At 35.4% G+C, this 23493-nt stretch overlaps 1 protein-coding gene across 1 annotated transcript in view; it reads left to right on the top strand.

Annotated features, from left to right (window-relative positions):
• Nucleotides 1–3098: 3098 nt before the first annotated feature.
• The window catches only part of shank2b (SH3 and multiple ankyrin repeat domains 2b), an 87800-nt gene continuing 67405 nt past the window's right edge, over nt 3099–23493 (top strand). The window contains exons 1-8 of the mRNA XM_079603679.1: nt 3099–3305; nt 10502–10695; nt 13010–13213; nt 15420–15491; nt 18129–18237; nt 19271–19422; nt 21355–21522; nt 22084–22200. Of these exons, the coding sequence (XP_079459805.1) occupies nt 3269–3305; nt 10502–10695; nt 13010–13213; nt 15420–15491; nt 18129–18237; nt 19271–19422; nt 21355–21522; nt 22084–22200 (1053 nt within the window). The 5' untranslated portion in view covers nt 3099–3268. The remainder of the gene's footprint in view (nt 3306–10501; nt 10696–13009; nt 13214–15419; nt 15492–18128; nt 18238–19270; nt 19423–21354; nt 21523–22083; nt 22201–23493) is intronic.

Consider the following 23493-nt stretch of genomic DNA (forward strand, 5'->3'; position numbering starts at 1 on the left):
TCTGTGAGGTCGATCATTTAAACGTTGGCTTAATGATGTCTGTAGATGGGAAGCACAAACGATGCCCAAAGTTAAAGAGACCTCAGTAGTCTATACAACAAGAAGAAAGGAAATAACACCTCATCACAATTTGTATGTGTGATGTGAACACTATCCAATCAGTAAAATTAGTTTAAAATCTTATCATTTGAAAAAAAAAAAAAAAAAAACTTTTTAAGGTTCAGACTGAGATGCAGATTATAGTGGTCATCCAACACGGGGTTTTAAAGGGTTAAACCGATATCTAGAGCAGAGTGGCTGATATATATATATATATATATATATATATATATATATATATATATATATATATATATATATATATATATATATATATATATATGACAAGTAGGGATAATGTATAAAGTCAGGGATAATTAACATGTTGAAGAGGTTTATTTTGCGACAAAGGCCATCTTGACTATAGTACTCCTTGTTAGATACTTAAAATTTAAATACTGCAAATACTGTGATGATATGAAATATTGATTTGCTTTTCTTTTATCATATTACTTAAGGAACACATGCAGCTAGGAAACATACTCACTTATGCAGTGTTGCTATGGGCAACGGCTATTATTCAGAAATATATGACCACTGAACGACCAAGAATCAATTATTTAGAGAACCAATAAAGTTATAGTAATTTAGATGTAGCTACACACATGGAAATCAATTTTCCCTACTAAAAAATTTTTTGCACAAATTATCCATTATCAATTAACATTATTATTGGTAGATGTTGATCGTCAAACTGGCCAAATAGTGGCTGATTTATCAGTTTAGCGAATATATCAGTCTTTAACATAGACAAGCATATTTTAAGAAAGAGTAGTGATACAAAGTGATATCAAAATGGTCAAATATGGCCAATTTATTGGTTTATCCAATGTATCAGTCTACTAATAAAAATTAATACTTTTTAAAGAAGACAAGTGATGCAAAATGGAAAATAGGTGACTGTTTATTTATCTGCATGAGATAGAAACATCATGTTTATTAAAGAAAACAACCTCCCCCCCCCCCCCCCCCTCCCCCCAAAAAGATGTTTGTAAAATTCAAAGCTAAATTGACTCCATCATCTCTTGGGAACTTAAAATCCTCTAGGAGTTTTGACAATAATTTATGTGCCTCTTAAAAGAGTTTTTAGGTCAGCATTATTCAGACACGCCACATTATGCGCAGATTCAGGTTTTCTCCCATCCACTGCTTGGATAGCGATGGTCTCATGGGCTTTCCAACCTGCAACTCCATAGCAACAGAACAGACCGATTTCACTAGTGACACTTCTCAGGGCCGCCGGAGCCACAACCCATTGTATCTTCCTTGATATGTATCAGGAGACTTTTAAAAGACATCTTGCCCGAACCCAACCACTGCATCGTCCAGTGGCTTTATCAGTATACGTTCAGCGATTGTTCCGGTTTCAAAATGTTTTCTGCTTTGTGTCCTGATGTTTTGATATGAAACTGTATCTCATGATGACAATTTCTCTTCGGTTTTCTTCAGAAACTGTATAGCAAAGGCTAAGTTTAGGAGATGTCAAGAGACAGGAAATCCACCTCAGCTTTCAACATGATGTTCACCGACAGCTCCGTTCAGCAAATTCTGCCTTTGCTGCTACCATACTGTACTTCAGCAACATGTCAAGATGTGATTTTCTCAGTCCTAATAAATACATCAGAGCGCTCTTTTCATTTCAGAAGCATTTAGGGGGGCTTTTGACCAACGTGCGACATTCAAAACACAAAGCGGTTGATTGCTGTTGTGATTGTGCATAAAAGATCTCAGTCAAATTGCCTCCAGAAAACTGTAATTAGGAGACAAACAACATTATCAGTATTGTAAGGCATCTTCAGCGTGCCGGTCAAGGATTTTTTGCTTGTATAGCAAATAGGAGCTGCAGCTGTGAGGCTGTGGTGATCTATCCATTACGGGGATGGGGATGGAAGCTCTCTGTTATCCTGTGTCCCACAGAGATAAGAAGCGGAGAGGAGGATTTTAGCAGACTGGATTTGCAGCCACACACTGTCCACTTCAGGCTTCTAAGCGATTTATGTACACAAGCAGGCCCAGTAGGTGATTCCAGGACTCAGTTTCTCTGATTCATAGTAGCTGCAGTGTTGGTGAGTAACTAAATAAAAAGTAGTAGGCTACTACCCAGATAGCAGACCGATGTCGATTCAACGTTGATTTTTAGTTGTAAAGGTTAGTATCAATCATCAATCAAATTTCAACGTTGAATCAACGTTCAATATTTGGTCGGTATATCAGAACGTTATTACACCGAAAATAAAACATCGATTCAACATTGAAATGCGGTTGAATGGCGTGTCTGATGTTGATTCAACGTTAATTCGATGAGCAAAACGATGTTGTTTCAATGTCACGAGAAACGTCGTTTCCACATTGATTCGATGTCAGTTGCTATCTGGGTACTTTCAAATGCACTTAAACAGTTCTTTCTCACTTAGCCTACCAACTCACACTGTATTCAGCATTTGGAAGTGAAATTCATTCTAGAGAATCTGTTCAAACAATCATATAAAGCGTTTGAAAGTTCAATTTATTCTAGTGAATCAGTTCATAAGCTCACCACGTGAAGAGTTTGAAAGTTTGATTCATTTCTACTGATCCTCTCTTTCATGTAGCCTAGCGTTTGAAATCCAATTCATTCTATTGAATCATTCTTCCTTACGGCACCTTTTCTCATTTTGAAAGACAAATTTAAAGTACTGAATCGGATAATTCTAAAGGGTCATATGTTGGGTTGAATAGTCTGATTCATTCTAGTGAATCGGTTCAGTGGTTCAGTGGCTTTTTGTCAGAAGAAGAGACAGTGGGAAACTGAGCAGATCCAGAAACTGATTAAGTTAACATTTTTATCAGTTTACCAACTAAAGTGCATATATCAGATGCATATTGTAAATATATTTACTTTTATTTTTATTTTATACGCGGGAGCCATACATTAGACGAGAAGACCCCCCCCCCCCATTCCAAACGCCAAACGGACCAATCAGAATCGATATTAAAATGACGCAGCGTCGTTTGCCTCTGTCCAAAATGCGGCCGAAAAAGTATCAACGCTAAAAGATAGTTACCTCTTTCCGCATAAATATCAAATCAGAACCAGATTCAAGCCAAACAGCGTTTAGTAGTACATCAAACATTAGGTGCAGAGAAACTTTCAAAGTTTTCCAAAATAATGCAGCTGAAATACAAATGAATGAAGGGTCTTATTGAAGAGCATGTTCTGCGCATGGGTGAGTTTGGAATAGGGCTGCCTATGCATACAGCATTTAAAGATATGAGTTGAGTTACTATACTGATATAAGTTCGTGTTGTGTTGGTGATCGAAGGGATTATATAACGAGACAGTGTTATCAAAGTACGGTAGCACCGGAATGTTCGATTAATTCAGTTCGTAAAGACGGTTCATGAAAAGCGATGCACAGGGTGTTTGATATTCCTTGAGTTATTCTAAAACCCTCATTGTTTTTGTGCCAAAAATGTCTCTGATTAAATATTATTTAGTATTTTAGTTTAATAACAGTCAAATAGAGAACACTAAAAACAACAATAATAATACAGAAAATAATACAAAGTATTATAAAATGTTGCTCTCTTAACTAAACCCTAAAACAACTTTTTTTTAGTTAATGATCTGTACGAATGGGGCTTCATAAATGCATTTTTTGACATTTGGGTATAAAGTGTTTTAATTTTAAAATACATAAAACATAGTTAGTGTTGTCAGTATGGTTAGAAGCATAGTTAGTTAGTACTATAGCATAGTATTGCATCAGGTAGGATAGTGTAGATTTTTACACTATAAATATTTTTTTTTGTTTTTCTGCTCTGCTGCTTGGAGAGTAGGTTAGTTACCCAACACTGAGCATCCATTTATCAAATTAATACACATAAGTGCACTTCATTAAGATCTGATGGCTTCATCATTATATTATATGCTCTTCAGTTAAGGACTGTGGTGTAATTGACAATTCGTGTAGTGAAAGAATCATTAAATGGAGCCTCAAAATTGATAAAATTTTCCCTAGAGAGTGAGCGGTTGAATGGATTGATGAATAAAAAGATGAAAACCTATTTGAGAAACAATATACTGCCATTGTTTGTAGTCTACTTATATGGTGTAGGCTAGATCCTCCGGGGGCAATAATTGTCCCGCGTATTGACGTGCGGATTCCTCGATGAGCTCAGATTGAACCCAGTCTGTGGATTGAACGCAGGCAGCCCATGGGAGGGGTTAGATGACATGTTGTGATAGAACTGGGCCTTGCTTCTCATTTATTTTTCATCAGCTTCACCTCGCTTTTTTACAACACTGATGTTCAGACTGTGATTTGTTCTGCTCGTCTTTCACCAGCGTATATGCAAGCCCTAGTCTTGCCCTATTTTACAGCTGTGCGGTGTTGCTGTTGAGTCACCAGGGGTAAGGCGAGCGGACACAGATCCAGGCCAGCCCGTCCCCCTTTCGCTCTCCCTCTCTATTCACCTCTGTATGCCACTTTCCCCTCCCCGTCTATCCCTCCGTCTCACTCTATTGCTCCTTTGAGTCCCACAGGTCTGTTTCTTTCCGCTCTTCTCTGTGGTTTACTCGTTGGCCCCGATGAAACCCATACTTTAGTTACCCTTCTACTTTCAGGCAGTTCACAGAAGCTTCTCTTCTATTGCTCAGTCAAATGTGGCATCTAACGCAACGGGTATAGACATGAATGATTGCACACCGTGCGGTTTGTTGGCGAGAGCTGTCCTATTTCTTTTCTAAGAGATTGGACTTAGGACCGTCGCCTGGCGGATGATAAAATGGCTGAGAAATCTCTTTGAAGGAGGGAATCAGCCATATTTGCAGACCAGCTTGTCAAACTCTGTAAAAAGAGGTTGTAAAGGAGCAATTTTTAATATTTACAATAACATTCAATAGTTTGGGTTGATAAGATTTTTTTTTTTTTTTGAAAGATGTCTAATAAATGAAGCTTTTGTGAGCATAAGATGATTAAATACAGTAAAGAAAAAACAGTAATATTGTGAAATATTTTTACTATTTAAAATAACCAATTTATATTTGAATATATTTTAAAATATAATTAATTCCTGTGATGCAAAGCTGAATTTTCAGCATCATTAATCCAGTCTTCAGTGTCATATGATCCTTCAGAAATGATTCTAATATGCTGATTTGCTACTCAAGAGATATTTCTTGTTAAAGACAGCTTCATATTTTTGTAAATAGAAAAAACCCAGCATTTATTTGAAGTGGTTTATCACTTTTGATCAATCTAATGCATCCTTTCTGAATAAAAGTATGAATTTCTTTTTTTTTTTAAATACCGTAATTAAAAAAAATTCCCACTGACCCCAAACTTTTTGAATGGTATATTATCACTTTATTTAGGTTAGCATGTTTTTCAGTATACCGATTTGAGCGCAGGCTCTTTTGATCACCTAGCAATCGACTAGAACACCCTAGCAACGCCCTAGAAACTATCTAGAACACCATAGCGACACCCTGGCAACCATCCTCCTAGCATTATGGTGGTGAGGTTTGCATGAGCAAGCACAAAAAATGTTATTGCTCTTTTTGTTTTATGAGGATGGGATTGGAGTTTTAGAGTTGCTATGTTGCAAAAAAATATAAACCCAAGAGCTTTTGATGCAACATCCACAGCACTTTTTGATGAAAAATAAATTGGTTGTGAAATATTAATGTTTGTGCATTTGGTTTAATGAAGGGTGCAGTATTAGATGCTTCTCAAATACAGTATATATGTTTATGGGAAGGTTGAGCTCTCGGAGAGCTGTCAGTTCCTGCTACTGTCCGTGTTTCTGAAATGGCAAGTTTGACTGCCCTCAGGCAGGCTTTTGGAATAGAGCAACCCTGTGTAAAATGATACAGTGACTACGCAGAAGTGAACCAACCTTCATATGAGATGTTCCTCGACAAATCTCAGGAAGAAAAATATTACTTCTGTTGTTTTTCAGGATATTAGGGTGAGCTTAATTCTCTCCAGAATCCTTCTTATGCTCCTTGATGAGCGTAGGATATTAAGTTACGTTTTAAGCCTCCTAATACATTATGACAGTTTAGACCAAACCAGCCATAAAAAAAAAAAAAGCTTAATGCATCACTCCCATTAACTATAACAATGCAAATGTGTTTAGTAGTCGTCGTGGCAACAGTGGCAGACATTCAGAGTGAATATTTTGGCAGTACTTTTAATAAATAATTGCCGTAATGAAAAAGCATCGGTGTGCGTTTTTGAAGCTAACGGGGAAAGTAAACTTTAACTTATTAAATGCAGTAAATTATGCTTCTAGGAGCTTGTTTCTTATGCTTCTCTGCTGCCATATATATAAGCATCTTGTATAATCGAGTGTAATAAATAAATACCCAAAATAGTCAGAAAACACAAGTGACTGAACTAATAATGAATTCTGGAAATTAAATGTATGATTTTGTAATCTAATGTATAATTCTAATGCATCCAAAATATGAAATCTAATGTATAATGTATGAATTATGATTGCACAAGCTGCATTCGAAGCCATCATAAACGGACAATAAACGCACACCTGTGACCACATATTCTTTATTAATGCAACTTCTTGCTACGTTTTATTTTCCAGAAAATTAGTTAATATTTTATTTTATGTAATTTAATATACATTTCATAGATTATTTTCCAATGTATACTCCAGTTATTGTTTTGTTTTGTTGTGTTTTTTTATCGCTGCCTTTTTATAAAATCAATAGGTCACTCAAGGTGATTTGAAGTGGGTTTTGGGAATTAGAATATAATAATTCATATGCATCCGCTTAAAGTGTGTGCTCATCTTTACATTATAAATTGTATCTACATTTGAGTTAATCTGCAAGGTTTTTTTCACTTTCATATATATATATATATATATTTTTTTTTAATCACTTATCATATTCATATTATGTTTTTTACAGTTAGGCTATTTTTTGTTTTATTTTTGATGTGTTTGGTTTTTATCCCTGCCATTTTACAAAAACAATAGGCCAGTCAAGGTGATTTTTCCAGTAATTTTGGGAATTAAAATGATATTAATTCAATATTGCTGATTGTATCTTCTGCAAGGTTATTACGCTTAGTGTTGCTTTGAACTTCTTACAAGCAAATAATATCTAATTAATTCAGCAAGATGAAAGCATGTACTGTGTAATTTATTTAAATGCCCACAACTGGATAATATTCACTTCACAGGAAACCAATATATCATCGAGCGCACAATAACACGACTGTGAAAGGACTTCAGTGGTGTCTTTGTGTTTATCTGCCAACACTGAAGTTGTGTTAAATCTGCTGGCAGCTTCTTAGCACTAAAGTGCATGATGTGGGTGCAATTTCCTCTCCACCCTGCAAGGTTTTAATTGGTGGCACCCTTCAAGCGATAGTCTACAAATGCTTCCTGCCTCTTGAATCCCGTCTTGGTGGCGGGCGATTGTAAAGGTCGAGTGAGAAAACCAACACTGACAGCCCTGATGAATGACAGGGCCTTCTGACTGAGCCACTGGGGAGAGAGACACAAGAACGCCTGGTTTTCACCAGCGCATTTAGCGTATCAGTTTCGCTAACAAGCATGGTCACACTCAATAGTATAATGTTTGAACATTACTTCCACACACTACATAAGCGGATTGTTCGCTTCTAGGTTGTGTAACAACATCTCATAAAAGCATATTCTTACACCGAAGCCTCCTTAATCGTCGTACCGTGGTGTTTTATTCAATAGCAGTCATTTGACCACCTACACACGGTAGTTTAGCATTATCAAGATGCGCTAGCACGGAAAGGTCAATTTTATTATTCTCGAACTTTTCACAGGGTAAAATGCACAGGGAATGTGATGAGCGCTTCTAATTAATCTTCAGCTGTCTCGCTTCGTCTCGTTTGCACATGCCGTGATGATTTAGGCTTTAGCGGAGTGCCGTTAGTCAGATATTTCACCTGACCTCTTTGCTTTAGTTACTGTCTGAGCCTCTCTCTCTTTTTCTGCGTCTCTGTCATTGTCTGATATTGCTTGCCGTCTCTCCAGTCCCCCCCCCCCCCCCCCAAACACCAAGATTTGTTTGCCATTCAAAAGGCTTGTTGTGATTTCAAACGCGTGTGTACACTTCAGAAATATGGCGTGTGCTAACCCAAGACACAGAAAACAGCTCCATCTGTCCATTTTGGAAACCTTTAATCCAATGTAATGAATAACAGCCAATAAAATATACAATAAGGGTCCAAATGTCTGTGAGCCGCATGATGTGGGATTTAAAATGTAGCTACAAATAAACAGTTTTAGGATGCAAGACCTCATCAAATATTTTTATTTTATTTTATGATGTATTTCTTTTATTTAAATTTAGTGGAGTAAAACGTGAAGGAATGAAGTAAAAGTTTCCCAAAATAAAAAAATACTCTGATAAAGTAAATTAAAAATGTACTTAAAGGAACCACTCCACTTTTTTGGGAAATAGACTCATTTTCCAACTCCCCTAGAGTTAAACAGTTGAGTTTTACCGGTTTCGAATCCATTCAGCCGATCTCCGGGTCTGGCGGTAGCACTTTTAGCTTAGCATAGATCATTGAATCTGATTAGACCGTTAGCATCTCTCTAAAAAAAGTTACCAAAGAGTTTCGATATTTTTCCTATTTAAAACTTGACTCTTCTGTAGTTACATCGTGCACTAAAACCGACGGAAAATGAAAAGTTGTGACTTTCTAGGACAATATGACTAGGAACTATACTCTCATAATAATTGTATATTATATATAATAACTATACTCTGCGTAAGAATCAAGGAACTGTGCTGCCGTACCAGCAGGCGCAATGATATTACAAACTTAGTGCCGGTCACGTTGGAAGTTACCGAGCTGGGGACTATTTCCAGGTAAAACTCAACTGTTTAACTCTAGGGGAGTTGGAAAATGAGCCTATTTCCAAAAAAGAAATTTCCTTTAAGTACAGTATCACAATACATAAAAATACATATGTTCACCACAGAAATATATTAATATGCTTAATCTTAAAGTGTATGCCAATCTTTACATACCGGTAATAAATTATTATTGATTGTATCTGTATGTAATCTGTGTATGCTACATTACGTTATAATTCTGATTTGAACGACTTATATAATGAAATATGAAAACAAACAAAGATTTATTATTACTGTATTTGAAATGAACCATGGCTGATTTGTTAATTCATCAAAAGTTTGTGATAAACAAGGCCTTTTTCATTTTCAGGTGAGTGTCAGTTCAATTATCCCTGCAAGGTAGTGCAGACCCAAAAGATGTAGAGAAGAAATATTAAAATGACGTGATATACAGTCTGACATTTCAGTGTACTTGCTGTGCTCCTAAAGTCATCCACAGATGAAATATAAACACACTCAGTCTTGGCAGACAGGGACTGTTCAGAAACATTTGGTGAACCCAGTGAATTCACAAAAGGCCACAGAGAGATAAGCAAGTGGAGCTAAATGAACAGATAGCAATATAAAAATATTATGTATGGGAATAATAAGCACTCAAGTCAACAGGAAATCAAAATTGCCCCTCTTTACTTTATTATTATGCTCCTGGTCTTTGTGCTGATTGTGATTCATCGGTGCACATTATTTTAATTCAAATTAAAAACAAGATTGTCTTGGCAATCTTTTGTCAAGTTCTAATAACTTACTTCACCTCTGAAATGACTTCGCCTTGACTGGACAATAGGCTGATCCATCAAATGACCCTCTTCAGGGACCATTTTAACCACTCTTTGAGTTGGCTATGTGGTTTGTGAAATAGGTTATTAATCATATTTTAATTTTAGTTTATTTTTCACTTTATATTATTATCCCACATTTTTTTGTTTATTTTTCAGCATTTTATTTTTAGTTAATATTTTATTTTCTAAATTATATTCCAGTATTTTATTTTATTATTATTTGTATAATTTTTTTTTAATTCCAGTTATTATCCAGTATTTTATTTTCCAGTTTTTATTTTTGGTTAATATGTTATTTTATTTTCCAAGTTATATTCCAGTTAATTCCAGTATTTTATTTTCCAGTCATTTTTTAAAATAGTTTTCACTGCCTTTATATTAAAACAAATAGGTTATTTTTTGGTGTATTTTTGGAATTAGAATTATATTCATATGGTGCAGTTTAAAGTGCATGCTAATCTTTACATTACAGATCATTGTTGATTTTATCTGCATATAATCTTTACATGGTCATTTTAAACTAGAATGTTGTTATGAAATACTTACAAGCAAATCATTTTGATTCTCCAGCATATTGGGTATTTATTTATTCATTGGTTAATATTTTTGTGTAATTTATTTGAATTTAGTTATTTTACTTAAGTTTTTAATTTATGCATTATGCACGCTTGAATTTATTGTCATATTTGCTCTCTCTCTCTATCCACAGTGTTGATCATGCCGCGGAGCCCCATGTCTAGCGAGGAGGAAATGGCTCAGAGTTTCTCGGACTCGGTCAGTTCGGAATCAGACAGTTCCCGAGATGAGCCTCCCAGGCTGGATCGACCTCCCAGTGGCCGACTGGACAACAGCCTGCGGGACACAACGCTCATCTGTGTGGTCATCCCTGACCTGCAGCAGTCTGTGCGTTCACACACACATACAAACACTCGTGTTGCACCTCGGGCTGTTGGGCCATGTGGACCTTTCTAAATTATATTATTATAGTAAATTGCTTCCCTCTTACAGTTTCAGCCTTCTCTTTAGAGCTGTTTGGGTTTTAGTGGACAAAAAAATGGAAACGGATGCAACAAGGCAACAAGTTTTTGACCTATTTTACACTCGTAAAGAAGAAAATTACATTGTCATGCATTAAATGAAGAAAGTTCAGAAAGGCAATATCATGTAGAGACGGGCCTTTTCCAAATGTGAAAGTAATCGTTTTATAAATTTGAAAATGTGACACACAAGCAAGCACAACAAATAGGTTAATATGGAAAATATAGATAAAAAAATTAACTTTAAGTGTCACAAAATTACACTTAAAAAAAAAAATCCATAACAACGTCACAACAACAAAAATCCATAACAATGTCACTACAACAATAGTTTAAAATCTACTAAAATATTAAAATGTAGGACAAATGTATAATGTGTGGCCAAACTTTCTGCCCAATTTATTGTAATATTGCAACCAAACCAGGCTTAAAATGTTGTAGAATTTGATTTATTGTAAATGAAAATCACTAATAGAAACCATTTTTACTGCTCATGCTCCAAACATGTTCTTTAAAAAGATCTGTGCCTGGCATTACTGAAAATGTTATTGTGATAAGGTTATGGTTAGTATATTGTGTTATTTCCAGTGTCATATTTATTGAGCATTACAATTAGGTTTCCATACTCTGCGTTTACATGTCAATAATAGCATCTCAGTCACAGTAACTGAATAAGGAGTAGGATAGAGTTTATTATTTCTTAACACAAAAAAGCAAAAACCGCTATTTTTCTGATGAGTATTCTTTCAAGTTCAGCTGGGACATAACGTCACTTTTTGGTGCTAATGGTTTTCATTGGTGTGAAGGACATTCTGAGCATTTGATTGGACAAAAATCTGTGCAGTGCAGGATGAGTCATAAATTTGTATGGTTTGTTTTACCTGAATGAAAATACTACATTTAAATGCATACATCTGAATTTTGTCAATATTTAAGAGTTCATTAGCATAACTAATGATCCCAAAACATACATGGACACAAATCTAAATATGTTTTTTTGTGCCTTTAAAGGTACAGTTAAGGTGCTGTCACATTTATGATTGTTTAGCGAATTTTCAAGGATGGGCAAATCTAATTGATTCTATAGGAATCCTTGCGATAGGATCTATAGGATTTTCGCATGAGGGTGAATTTTTTTCCAGGCTGATTTCGCAACGGGTTAAAAATGAGCTGCGTTTACCGACAGAAAGCTGAAAGTGACTTTGTATGCTGTTTCATACACCGCAACACTTTTTTTTGCCCACCATTTTTTGCCAAAATGTGGCTAATGTGACTGCACCTTTACAGTTATGACCGTTTAATTATTAACGCCCTGATTAATTATTAACGCTTCCTAAACGCTTCCTTAACGTTGACTAAAATTTCCAGCTTTCCGTGTTTTCACTGTTATACAGTAGGGGGCGCTATTACGCATCTTCTGAAAGAGTACTGAATCTCCTGATCAAAATACAGGCGAAGAAGAAGCAGAAACAAGCAACAAGCGATTTCATATTATGTAAGCATATGCATGCATATTTTAAATAATGCGATCGATCACCAACATTAAACGGCATATAAATCAAAACTGCCTAATGTTACTGAGTGAAATGTCTACCCAGGACGAGTTATAGGACAGTGAAAGCATTAGCGGTGTTGATGAACTCAATCTACTCCCATCTGCGTTTTGATCACCTTTTTCTCATCTTTTTGCTCAAAATGATACTTTTTTATGAAACTTAACCACATTCAAGGAATGCATGAAGCTAGAATAAAACGTGGTTTTGTTTAAAACCAGAAGGTCTGTTCTTTCTTTTGATATTCATACAACAAAATATTCGGGGTGCCATGAAATGTTTGTGAAAATGATCAAAAACACTGGTGGTGGCTGGCAACTTTTAAAAAGACACTGGCGGGGAAAGAGTTAAGGTTGAAGAGAGGGTTAAAAATGTTCATGAAAAATGAAATTACGATCTTAAGGACATACAAAATGCATTTTGTGTTATACTACTACTTCTTTTTATTTATAAAATGTAATTCTGTCAGTCAACCAATACCAAATAATGTCAAAAAGCACAGTTTGTGTTTTCTTCTGTTGTTTTCTCCCTTGGAACACAAATGTTTTCCTCTTGTTAATCTGTACACCTGCTATAGGCTGATAGAGCGTCTCTCTCTGTCTCTCTCTCTCTCTGTGGCTTTGCCAGAAATCCATGAGGTTCAGTCCCGATGCCACAGTATGGGTTGCTAAGCAGCAGATCCTGTGTACACTCACACAGAGTCTGAGGGATGTGCTCAACTACGGGCTCTTCCAGCCGGCCGTGGACGGGAGGGAAAGTGGTTTCCTGGAGGAAGAACGACCCCTCCGAGACTACCCGCTACCCTCCACTAAAGGCGTTCCGACCCTTGAGGTAACACGTCATCTTAAGCTCGATCCATGATGTAACTGTGGCACAATACATGCAAGCATGCCAGAAAGGGACATGAGACATCACTATCTGCAAAGTACTTCCACAAACATCCACAGGAATTATGCTTGTAGATGCTTAACTAGGAGTTAATCTGCCGTGAACAGTAGTCCTGTCCCTAAAAGGAAGATTTAGGAAACTTTAAAGCTCAAATAGCACACATCTTTGTACAAAACAATCCATTTAAGTGGTTTTCCAAAATATGAGCTCAACATTTTGGCTTTTAAAAACTTCAGTATACTTGCCCTATGGACTTTTATTGAAAGTGCATTTTGTAAACACAGCTATTATTGTTTTATTTATTTGGAAACGCTTTACAATAAGGTTTCATTTGTTAAAGGAGAACTCCGGTCAATTTTAACATTGAGCTCTTTTTTTTTGTAAATTTGGAGTGCTGTCAATACAGAGAACAACGACAAAAATCGGTGTTGCCTACACCGTGTTATCCTCTTTTTAAAATTTGCACCCTGTTGATTAACCTCTTAACATCCTTAATGTTTCATTACAAGTGATGTTAGATGATTCCTTCAGAGTGAACACGAGTGAATCTGACTGCAGTAGATGTGAATGATATGAATAAAAATTATGTTATATCAGCCAGCGCAAATGCCTGTATTTACATCCTGTTTTCGGTCGAAGTCCAAAGTAGTCGATTGTCGAGTTCACACGCATAGGTTTAGTTAACATGAACTAATAATGAACAATACCTCTACAGCATTTATTAATCTTAGTTCATTTTAATATCAACATTCACTAATACATTTTTAAAATTAAAAGTTGCATTTGTTAATATTAGTTAATGCACTGAACTAACATGAACAAACAATGGACATCTGTATTTTTATTAACTAACATTGACAAAGATTAATAAATGTTGTAAGAAATATATTGCTCACTGTTAGTTAATACAATAAATAATGTTAACAAAAGACCTTATAGTGAAGTGTTACCCTTTTTTCAATTAAGGATCAAATCAAAATGGTTTTCTGTGGTAATCAACATGAACAATAATTAATATAAGTAATCAAAATAAATTTATTGTGAGTATCATTGACCTTGTATAATATTTATGTCAAGGAGGATCATCTTTTATTTTTGTATTATTTGTATTAAAGGAACATCAGAATTTCTTTCTGTGGTAATCAACATAAACAATAATTAAAATCAGTAATTAAAAATATATTGTGAATATATATGACCACCATGCATATGTATTATTTACATATTTTCCTGTTATCTCTGTAAAGCTGCTTTGAAACAATCTGTATTGTAAAAAGCGCTACATAAATAAATGTGACTCGACTTGACTATTATTTATGTAAAGGATGATTTATATTTTATTTTTATTTATTAAAAATTTTCTTACAAATAAAAGAGCATCAGATTTGTTTTCTTTGCTAATCAACAGAAACAATCATTATGATAATCCAAATAATTTTGTATATTGTGAGCTTAATATACTTGCTTCATAGACTTCCATTACAATATTACTATTATTATTTACAAATTAAAGGAACAGATCGAAAAAGTTTTCTGTGGTAGTCAACATGAAGAACAAACAATATAAGTCATAAATGATTTTATTGGGTGTATGAAATATTATTCATGACAAGGATGATCACAATGACAAAATGGTTTTGACATTGATGATAACTGCTCTAAATTGCTACCAACGCAGCGTTATAAGGCCGGAGTCCTCCTTAAGATGTGCTTTCTGTACAGGAGCATTCTCAGCTCTCTCTGTGAAAAGGCTGATGTCAGGCTGGCGTAACAGGAACCTTTGTAGTTCTCCTGTATGTTCGTTCGAGCCACAGGGCCTGATATAATCATATCACTATCAAGCCAGCAACCAACCAACAACAAAAAAAAAGCTGCAAATGGAGTATAATGAAACATATTTCTATTTTATCATTTGTTTGAGCTAAAGATTATATCTATTATTTAAAAACATTATCAAGATTGTTTATATGCTGTACATTTTAATACAAAAATCTGTTTTCTATTGTACTTTTTGGTTAATGCTATATTATTTGGAGATTATTATAAGTATGTTTTTTTTGTCAAAATGTTTATTATATTGATGGTATTCATTTCTATATTAAACCAATACAGTATAAAAACTGTATTTTTCTCTGATGTAATTTTGCAGTTCCGCTACAAGAGCAGAGTGTACCAGCAGCCAAACGTCAATGAAAAGCAAATCGAAAAACTCCACACACAGGTGAGACTTGCTGTGACACATGTAGATTAGCCTACTATCCATATTTGTCTATTTTTGACATGCAGGCGGTGATTAACTTGTTTTTCTGTTATGATAATTTAATCTTTTACATGCATATCATATGGAAGCTATTTCCTTAATTGCAAGTAGAATGTCGTGGGATACGACTGGAAAAGGAACATTTGAAATCTTGCTTCTTATATTCAGTCTAGGATTGAATATCTAACATACAACATTCATTTTACATTCCGCTGCTGAATAATGCAGCAGGCCGGAGCATTTGCATACATTTGGACTGTTGGGTCGAGACGTTCATTGATGGTGACGTTTTAGTGTTTTGGCCAGTTTTTTTTGCTCTGTGGTCATGATCGTTTTTGCGATCACCGGTGGAGGTTATTCCACGATCCTCGCCCAAAAGCAGCCCTGAAGCTCTGAACCATGTTTTAATTGCTGACTTCTTCCAGCACTGTGTGTCCTGTGCTGTGCTCGGTGTCTTTATTTACAACCTATTTATCTCTCGTCCCCACACTGCTTCCCTCAGCGTTTAAAACTCTCCCTCTCATTGCTCTGAGCTTTCAAGCTCCCTTAATAAGTTATTATATTATAGCTCCGTAAGCCGCCAGGGTTTGCAAAGGATGACGTGGGAACAGCTTTGTGTACGTCCTTGTTTCTGAGGAACAGATACTCATCCCACTTCGATGAATTATAAATGCAACAGTTGGGGTTTGCTGTTAAAAGCTGACTTCATTATGAAAAGTTAAAAGGTGACGATGTTACCTTAAAGGTGCAGTATGTAATATTGACAGAGTGGTTGAAGTCCAAATTCAAGATATTGGAGGGAGTTGTTTCACAAGCCCTCCTCAGACTTGAAGCTCTCGCAGGTTGCCAGATTGAGGAGGAATGAGCGCAATTGACAATGGAAGAAGACAAGCCTCATGCTGTAAGTTTATCCGCGTTTTAATATGCCTCTAGCGATTTTTAGATAGATGCTGAGTTTTTTTAGGTCGGGTAGAATCTGCAATCGCTGACCCAGTTGGTTTGCTGGCTTCCTTAGCTGCAATGCGCCGTGTTTTCCAGCAACTGGCAACCCGGGGTGTTGAAATACTATAATGTAAATTGGCAGATCACACAGACTGAAACAAAAACAGACGTTCCGACACGGAACGCACATTTCAGGCTGTAGCATTGTTTTTCAGAGAAATTATGTGAACTATAAGTATGTGAACTGGCATAGCATATTATAGTATTTTTATGCTTTAGTACAGTTACATACAGCACCTTTATAGAGCTATTTCTACCTGATCTGACCCATACAATTTTATTGTATTGGCTTAATCCATGGAAAACTGTAATAACAGAAGAATCCTGACTCTTCTCATTTAACTCAATTGCAGTTGCTCGGGTGGCACATTAATTCTGCCATCTTTGCTTATAGCTCTCATAACGCATTCAAGTCATGTTGAAAAGATTGTATATATATGACAAAACACGGCAGACGCCGCTATGGATGCATTTGACAGTAAATTTGTTGAAATGTATGAAATTGTCTTTTTTTCACTAACAATAAAATTACCATGTTGCAAGTACAAAATTTGATAGCAGCATTGTACAATATGAAAATAATTGGATAATATACGGTAACCTTCAGTTTAAAACATCTTTATAAATTAAATAAAAGCATAAAAAGCAAAAACACACCTGATGCTCATTCTTTATTCAGCATTTTGTAGAACTATAGTAAAGTCCCTTTAAGGCAAGTCATTTGAAACGCCTTTCGGGCAGCTATTTCAGTCATGCAATTATAGATCCTATCTCTTTGAATGGGAAAATATCAAATTCTCCAAAGCTGCTCACCAATTTTATCAGAATATATGGCTACTTTTGTATGATTCTCAATGCAGAATGCATTTTTCCTCCATAAAAAAGGTGGAAACACTAGATAGTAGATGCTATGCTAACTATGCTAACCATTCAGTCCTTGACCCCTTTGTGTAGCTAACCAAACATTTTCAGGTTGAATTATTCATGAATGAATCATATTTTTGAATGAATAAAACCAGTTTTAGATGATTTTTGTTGGCTAACACTGACAACACTCTTTTTGCAATGTAAGAGGGCCAATGTTGTTCCACTTTGTAATTTAAAGTTGTTAGCTGGCATCAAAGTGTGAATTATTGAAAGCTAGTGTTGGTAGAACGGGATCCAGAAGTTAAATAATGCACACTATAATATTTTGTGCGGGTATGGCAATTACTCTCTCTTCTTGGAGGCCTTTGCGTGCGCGCTTGGTTGTGTGTTAGAGTTGACGCATGTTGATCTGTGTTTGTAGCATGCCGTATCTCTTAGCTATGCCAAATCAGCTGTGCTCCCAAAATGTATCTCTCTCTCTCTCTCTCTCTCTCTCTCTCTGATGTCTCTGTACTGGGAGCTGCTCTCCTATCTATTTTTATCCAGCCTTGTATCGTGGCATGTGTGTCCCAGAGATCTCAACATGAGAGAGGAAGTGAGCAGAGACCTTTCACACTCTCGTCAACTGTTCATTTCCCTCACTTGTTCCTGTTCCTTAACTTCCTCCTCAGTCAATGTTTCTTGTTTCCCCTCACCTGCTCTCTCGTTCTCTCTCACACCTTCTGTAAGGTCAACCTGAGAAAATTTATGGAATACATCCAACATCACCAGGTGGACAAAGTTGACAAGATGTTGGAGAGAGGGTTGGACCCCAACTATCATGACCCGGACACTGGGGGTAGGGGATGCCATATCAGATAACCTCCCAAACTGCCCATAAAGGGCTACTCAGGCCCTATTTAGTTGTTCTCAAACTACTGTTTTACTTACATATTTACTCACTGATTTAATCCAATGGTTATGTCTTATTTTGCATGGCATGTATTGTTAGGAATGCACCAGTACCGTCAGCGATAATTATTATTATTATTTTTTTCCATCCATCCATCCATCCATCCATCCATCCATCCATCCATCCATCCATCCATCCATCCATCCATCCATCCATCCATCAAAGATATTTAAATGGTTTTTAAAGTCTCTTTTGTTCACCAAGGCTCCATTTATTTGTCCAAAAATACAGTAAAAAACCCTGTAATATTGTGTAATATTAATACACTTTAAAGAACTGTTTTCTATTTTTAATATATTTTAAAATGTCATTTATTCCTGTGATGACAAAGCTGAATTTTCAGCATCATTACTCCACTCTTTAGTGTCACACGATCCTTCAGAAATCATTCTATGTTGATTTTATGCTCACGAAAAATGTATTATTATTATAAATGTTGAAAACCGTTGTTCTGCTTAATATTTTTGTGGAAACAAGATACATTTTCAAGGTTCTTTAAAGAATAGAAAGGCTGCCACATGAACTGAATTTATTTGAAATAGAAATCTTTTGTAACATTATAAATGTCTTTACTGATTTTAATCTATTTAATGTCCTTGCTGATTAAAAGTATGAATTCATTAATAAAGTTACAATAAAAGTATTAAAATCTTACTGACCCTAAACTTTTACATGGTAACTATAGATTTACATTGTCTAAAGTCACAAATAAAGTCACAACAGTCTCACGATGTGATTATATCGTACAATTGTTGTTTCTGTGACGGCAAGTATCCAGTATATAGTCCAGTATATTGTACATGTCTAATTATTGTTTTGATAAAACATGTAAATCCCTTGATTCATATCTTGCTTATATTAAAAGAGATTTACATAATACATATTAATAAACTTGTTTTTTTGTGCTTCTGGTCCACAGAGACGCCATTAACCCTTGCTGCCCACCTGGACAATATGGTGGAGATTATCGTTACATTGAAAAACGGCGGCACTCATTTAGATTTCCGCTCTCGGGATGGGATGACTGCCCTGCACAAAGCAGCCAGGGCAAAGAACCAGATAGCTCTCAAGGTAATAAATGACCTCATCCTGAACGGCGGCACGAGTTTATGGCTGTGTTAGACTTGTTAGATCCACTTCTTTGATTGTCATTTTGTTTTTTTGTTTTTTTAAAGAATGACTGCTGCTGATCTAAAACAGAGCAGTACAGTGATGTCTTATGGTGTCAGTGACTCTGCTGAGGGTACATTTATTACCTTGACAGTATACTTTCATTCAAAGCACACTCTGTATTGTTTTTCTTTTAAAGGAATCAGTAATTAAGTTTTTTTTCTCCATTATTTCATTACTTTCTTCTCTTGACTACCACTGGAAATAATACTGCTGATGTACTACTGTTTTGTGCCTTGAATATTGTAAAACAATTTCCTCTCTGCCGTTGCACTTATTGCAGTATATTGTATATACAGTATATTGCTTGCCGGCCGTTTATTTAAAAAGGCTTCATGCAGAATCTTAGTTTATGTCACTTCAATGTGTTACAGCCATAGATTTCCTATTTTCATTACTGGAGAGGCTGGGTTTCGTACTGTTAGTAGGAAAAAAGTGCTTGTTGTCATTTAGTTAGGAACTAGGAATGTACTTTTAGTCATGCAGTTATAAAACTGCTTGGTTGTATAAAATTGAATAAAAACCTAGACATTGTCGTACAAATTGAAAAAAATCAAGCGCATTTGTTAACATACATACTTATATTACGTTTTGCAGAGTATTTAAAGGGATAGTTCACCCAAAAATGAAAATTGTGTCCTCATTTACTCAAGTTGTTCCAAACCGGTATTAATTTCTTTCTTCTTGTGAACACAAACGAAGATATTTTGAAGAATGTTGGTAACCAGAGAGTTAACGGTAGCTATTGACTTCCATAGTAGGAAAAAAATACTATAGAAGTCAACGGCTTCCGTCAACTGTCTAGTTACCAACATTCTTCAAAATATCTTCTTTTGTGTTTTTAATGATTTTTGGGTGAAATATCGCTTTAAATTTGTAGGTTTTACAAGTTCAGATTTGTTATATTTGGCTACTAAGATGTTAAGTGTCTGTTTAATGATTACTTATAATAGTTCAGGGCGCTTCTTCTGATATGCATTATTGTTCAAAAGTTTGGGGTCAGTTTTTATTTATTTATTTAGTTAAATAAATGATATTTTATTCAGCAAGGATGCATTAAATAGATCAAAAGTGACAGTAAAGACATTTATAATATTGCTCTTTTACCCTTTCTATTCATCAAAGAATCTTGAAAAAAATTATCATCATGGTCAACTGTTTTCAACATTAATAATAATAATAAAGAATGTTTCTTGAGCATCAAATCAGCATATTAGAATGATTTCTGAAGGATCATGTGACACTGAAGACTGGATTAATGATGCTGAAAATTCACAGGAATAAAATAGATTTTAAAAATACATTAAAATAGTAAACAGTTATTTTAAATGTTAATAATATTTGACAATATTCCTGTTTTTACTGTATTTTTGATCAAATAAATGTGGCCTTGGTGAGCATTAAAACATTAAAACTTACCGACCCCTAACTTTTGAATGTTAGTGTAAATTAATTGACTTTAATTGAAGTCAAAAATATAATTTAACATCACTGAATCAACCTAAATACAGTAAGTTACAACAACAAAGCTAATGGGTAAGATGACATACAGTAGAAATAGCTCCTTAACAATTGCACAAATTGTATTTTTTAATTTGCCTCGTCACACGTGAACATTAAAAAAGAAATTGAAAAAAGTCCCAGAGCACAGTCTCAAACCCATCACTAGCAGCTATCTTGAGCTGTGACATAAAAGGAAGCAGACAAGAAAAAAGTTCATTTCATGCTTTAAGACCCGTCCAAAAACCTTTCTCTGCTAAAACATAATCATAATAGTGTATTTGATGTATTTTTCCTCTCTAACTGAACCTAATCCTATGTCTCCCTCTGTAGACTATGCTGGATTTGGGAGCGTCTCCAGACTATAAGGACCGTCAGGGTTTGACTCCTCTCTACCATACAGTGACCGTAGGTGGAGACCCGAGCTGTTGCGAGGTCCTGCTGCGTGCCCATGCCAGCGTCGCATGCCATGATGAGAACGGCTGGCACGAGATCCACCAGGTGGCGCTGTCTTTCACATTATAGTTAGCTGGTGTCATTCAATAAAAAGGGTTCTTAAAGCTTTCTTTTGGCTATAAATGTCAAGCTTGGCTGCGTGGGGTAATATATGCATCGTGGAGTGAAGCGGTGGAAGTTCTACTAGAGCTGCAGTTTTATATGACAGCAGCTTTGTTCAATTAATGGACAGGTGATGAGATCAAACTAGTTTAACGTGAGCAAATCATCAAGTCTGTCTGTTGTGACGGCGTACTGACATCTAGTGTTGTGACAGGTGGACTGCAGGATGCCAGTCATATTATTTCTTTGGCGTTTTTGATCGCACTCTACTGGGAAAATGGAAAAGCAGCATGTAGGGTTTACTTTCAGACTCTTTGAAAGATATGAGATGACGGCGTACTGAAGGCTTAATGATGTTTTTATGTTTCAAAAGACTTCTGGATCTGTCGTAGGCTACCGTTTGAATTTTTAAGGCTCACAAATGCTTTTGTTCCAGCAGAAGCTGTTACCAGACTCTTATTTTTCTCAGAAAAATGATGAAAGTTGTTCTCAATTGTTCATCAGGCTTGTCGATACGGACACGTCCAGCACCTGGAGCACCTCTTGTTCTACGGAGCGGACATGAGTGTGGAAAACGCATCTGGGAATACAGCTCTCCATATTTGCGCGCTGTACAAACAGGTATGTACTCAACACAGTACCTTTAATGATTTGAAGTCAGCTTCATTTAACCAGTCAATAAACAGAGGTTATTGGCGTCATACAACAGAATACACTGTCAATAGGAGTGTATATAAAAACCAAAACAATCAATAACGATTCGGGGGAGAAATCAATAGCACCGCAGGACTTGAGAGATGAGATTGAGTGCTGCAGGGAAACTTTCTAGGAGAATCTTTGGGACTGAACTGTTAAAAATAAAGGTTGCAGGATGGGTTTTACAGACAGATGTTATAGGAGAACCTTTCTAAGTTCTGCGTTTCTTTAGAACACTGTGCATGTTAATGGATGATACCTATAACAAATAACTGGACAACTAATAAAATAATAGGCTAATAATAATATTCATTATTAATAGGCTATATAAGTATATTAAATGTATATTATTTACATATATACTTATTTCTTACATTTTATTAAATGGGATGTTATATTTTGTGTATATATTTATTAAAAAAATAAATATATATTTAAACCTGGAAACAAATGCAATTTTAAGATTCTGCACTTTTTCAAGGTCACAAAAAAAAAAAGAAAAAAAAAAAAAGTGGCATTGACCAAAGAAAACATACCAAGTTCAGAAATTAATTTTATCTTTTTAATTAAAATTGTACTGAAGTATTATGCTGATGATAATTGGGAAATTAATTTAGCAAAATGCATATATAATATATATATATATATATATATATATATATATATATATATATATATATATATATATATATTTTAGTATAAATAATACAAATATTCTATTGTTTTTACTTTAACATTTTTATATAAATATTATAATTTTAAAAATATTTGCTGTATATATCTAATCTTTTTTCTCATTCGTCTTATGGGAAGGTTCATGGTGGAAATGATGCCATGTTCATTTGTATAAATGCCAATGACCGATTGCCACTAATTACACTGTTCAGTATTCACTATTGTCTCCCATTCTATCCATGATAAACCCCAAACTGCTGTGGAATGCTCATGACTATTAGCATCAGCATTCAGTGTTTATGAATGGACAACGGCCCATTACGTTCACGACACTAAGCAGCCAGGCATATAATCACCTTATGTTTCCTCTGTGGGAGATCTAGTCTGCTCCGTCAGCTCGGGGTCACAGCATGGGCGCCATTGTCTGCTGGAACTGCTAGCGCTAGCGGTATTCACTGTCGCTCTGTATATAGCATCATATTCCTGCTGTGTCATAGGTCATATTGATCCCACATCCACTGTGTCACTTTGGTTCACACCAAA

This window comes from Phoxinus phoxinus (genome assembly GCF_949152265.1).
Source record: "Phoxinus phoxinus genome assembly, chromosome: 25".
Taxonomy (NCBI): Eukaryota; Metazoa; Chordata; class Actinopteri; order Cypriniformes; family Leuciscidae; genus Phoxinus; species Phoxinus phoxinus.